Source organism: Castanea sativa, chromosome 5, assembly GCF_040712315.1.
Source record: "Castanea sativa cultivar Marrone di Chiusa Pesio chromosome 5, ASM4071231v1".
Classification (NCBI taxonomy): Eukaryota; Viridiplantae; Streptophyta; class Magnoliopsida; order Fagales; family Fagaceae; genus Castanea; species Castanea sativa.
In genome coordinates, this window is record NC_134017.1 from 23262326 (window position 1) to 23265604 (window position 3279).

The 3279-nt window shown below is 31.8% G+C and overlaps 1 protein-coding gene across 1 annotated transcript; it reads right to left on the reverse strand.

Annotated features, from left to right (window-relative positions):
* Window positions 1–300: 300 nt before the first annotated feature.
* LOC142633727 (putative 2-oxoglutarate-dependent dioxygenase AOP1) lies at window positions 301–2622 on the reverse strand. The gene is made up of 3 exons (XM_075807975.1): window positions 2222–2622; window positions 1761–2076; window positions 301–823 (listed from the first exon to the last, which is right to left on the reverse strand). Exons 1-3 carry the CDS (start codon window positions 2617–2619, stop codon window positions 575–577), a joined length of 963 nt encoding a protein of 320 aa, XP_075664090.1. The 5' UTR covers window positions 2620–2622; the 3' UTR covers window positions 301–574.
* Between the last annotated feature and the right edge of the window lie 657 nt (window positions 2623–3279).

Consider the following 3279-nt stretch of genomic DNA (forward strand, 5'->3'; position numbering starts at 1 on the left):
CATACATCAAAGACATGAACTTAGGAAAGAGTGACCATACATCAAAGACTTATATACCTAGGGTTGGTTCTAAAAATAATTTATTCACAACATAAAAATCTGAGTCAAATTTTGATTTTTTGTAATTCATTTTACAAAAGAGCATTGATTGTTTTACCTCCAATAGTGTTCGTATTCTTTTTCACTACATCATGTCTATATTTTTCATATCATGCATGAAATGTGGACCTTTATTGTGAAAGTGTGAACAATATATAAAGTATTTCACATTGGGAATGCAAAACAATAATTATCCTTTATACAAAACCTGTTGAGTAAAATTTGACCTAAAAAATTCCCTTCAACATAAGGACACATTTGCCATACAGGCTGACTAGCACAGAATGACTTCACACTACATTCCAATAAAACCAATGGAAACAAACAATGTGTATAATATAATAAGACAATATGTTACCAGCAGAATAGAAAAAGACCTACATACTTTTTAGTCAATGCAATCTTATTTAAAGTTTAAACACCACATATCCTTGATGAAGCATAGATTACTAATTTACTTTGATCAGAAGAGGTCTCAAACACCACATAAAGCTTTGACAGTACTCTCATTGCCTTTCCTTGCATCATCCAGGTCATAATGGTATCGGAGTAATTTGAAGTATTCAAATGGCTTGAACCTCAATGGATGTTTATCATCAACCAGCTCTTCTGGAGTTTGTATTATTCCAGTTTGGAATGAAAATAGTCCAACAGTGTACCTTGCTTTGGTTCCTTTCAAGATTACCCGATGAAAGGGGGTATGTATTCTGCCATTACTCCAAGCCTAGCAAAGAAACCCATGAAATACCTTTTCTCAATCTCAATGGTTACTTTTGAGTTTTAATAAAGCTTGACTACAATATATATATATATATATATATATATATATATATATATATATATATATATATATATATATATATATAGTTCTATCAATATTTCCTGTCAAAACTAAATTTAAACAGATATATCTTGTGACTTAATCTAAAGAACTCTTCCCTAACAGAATCCTTTTGCATAAGATATAATCAAAAGCCATATCCAAAAGCATTTCTTTTTCGGGTAGGGGTTGCTTTGTAGTCGTGTGACATTTCAATTAAGTGAATAGATTCACGAACTACTAAAACTATGATAAGTAGAATAATGTCTGAAATCGGTAAAGGCCGATGTAACATATATAATGGTATTTAGAATTTACCTTCCAACCTATCATAATTTAGTTCACAAAATTTCAATTAGTACATTTATCCCTCCATATTTGAATTAAAATAAAATCAGTAAAGTTCTGTCCTGCAAAAAACTTTAACAATTTCATTTCAAACAAATCCTTACGGAATCAAAATGTAGAAATTAAAAAAAAAAAAAAAAACTTTATCTGTTTGACATCTAGCAGTGTCTATATATATATTATGTGTATAATGTGGAAATTCTTGGAAATATGGATACCTGACATTGAAAAATGTAAACTATGTTAGAAATAGTGTACATAAATAATTTCCCTTTGTTAATTTGAATGGAAACTTAATTGTTTCATTTGAATCTTAATTTTAAGGAGTCAAATTTAATAATTGATTAAAAAAAACTAAATTGTGTTAGACTCAAACCACAATGACGTAAACGATAAGTAACCCTAATATTTTTGAATTTATTATGACTGAATCCTTTTGCATAATAGTATATCAAATATTGCATGCAATTATAAAAAGATGATAGTGACACACCAAGAGTACTTCTCCTGCCATTACCACGAAAGAAGAAGGTGAGAGCTCCATTTTGATCCAATCACCATTCTTTGTTTTTACTTCCAAACCATTCACTTCATTTTGATGAAGTATTGATAAGAAGGTCTTGTCCGTATGATTCTCAACACCAACGTTTGCTTCATTCATCTCTGGTACTCTATATTTGAGAAACCTAAGATTGTAGAATTGAATACGAGGATCTAAGTACTTCTTCACACCATAGCTGTCAAACACCATTCTCTTCACCAGTTGCTCTAACTCCACAATTTGTTTTGCGTATGAGAGAGCATTTTCACTGAAGAAATAGCACACACAGATATCAGAAAAGATCAAGAAAAATAAACAATAAAAAGTTCTATATCAACCACAATTTGTGTATTCCTAGATTTGCTCCAAAATGAATATATAAAATTTTTAGTGGAGAAGTAGACACAAATTACCAGAACTGGTTATTTCCCGCAGGCCACATTTGATTTGTGAAAGTTTGAGTTAGATTTGTGAAACTTTGAGGTCCTTCGAGGGTTGATGCATGGTTGATTCCCAAGCTTTGAAAGAGAGGCCGATCGGGTTCTTCCCCGGTATAACCAAAGTAAGATATATCGGAAGAGCTTTTGGCTTTGACCTCCGTGGGTAGATCCAATAACTCTTTTGCACTACCAAAGATTTCATTGTGAAGTTCAAGAGAAATAATCTTGTCATACACTGCCTCAAAGCAGCCATATTCTTCGAGTGCACTCTGGACCTTGTTGCGTGTGGAGAGCCAAGAACTTGTTCCTGGCTTCAAATCTTCTTTTGAAAAATCAATAATGGGTAATCTACACATTGCTTGAACAGCCATACTTAATTTGATTTTGAGAAGCTCTTTACATATGCCTTATTGTTCATTTTCCTAATGCATTTATAATGTTCCATGGAGGCACACCTTTGGAAGAACATTCCTTGCTGGCTTGGAGTTTTTTGAAATCGAATATTCTGAGTCAAATTTTGCATGCGACTTTTGGTTTCGACTCAATTAAATTGCTTTATGCATTGAAAGCGTGGTTTGTATAAAATGCTTATAGTATATCCAATATATGAAATCATTAAATATATTATATATTAAAAGTGGAGTTTAGGGCATTATAAGAGTCTTGTAAGTCATACTTAACTAATTTGTAATTCATTCATATACATGGATACGTTTAAAATAAAATAAATAATTTCTAAAAACAAAAACCCTTTTGAGGCTGTTAAAACACTTTTGTGGTCGTTCTCCAACTCATCCTTTATTATTAAATCATATAAGAGCATCCACATCAGTTGGTGGATACTCATCTATAATCCAAAATTTACACATTTTGGCTCAAAAAACTCCCACATCAGTTGTGCAAAACTTTGTAAAATTGTGCAAATCCACCCACGAGTTACAGTAACCGTGTAAATATACACGGCTACTGTAGCTCGTCCATTTATTATTTTATCATTTCATGGTTCGCTCCTTTTTTTTTCTCTCTTCTCC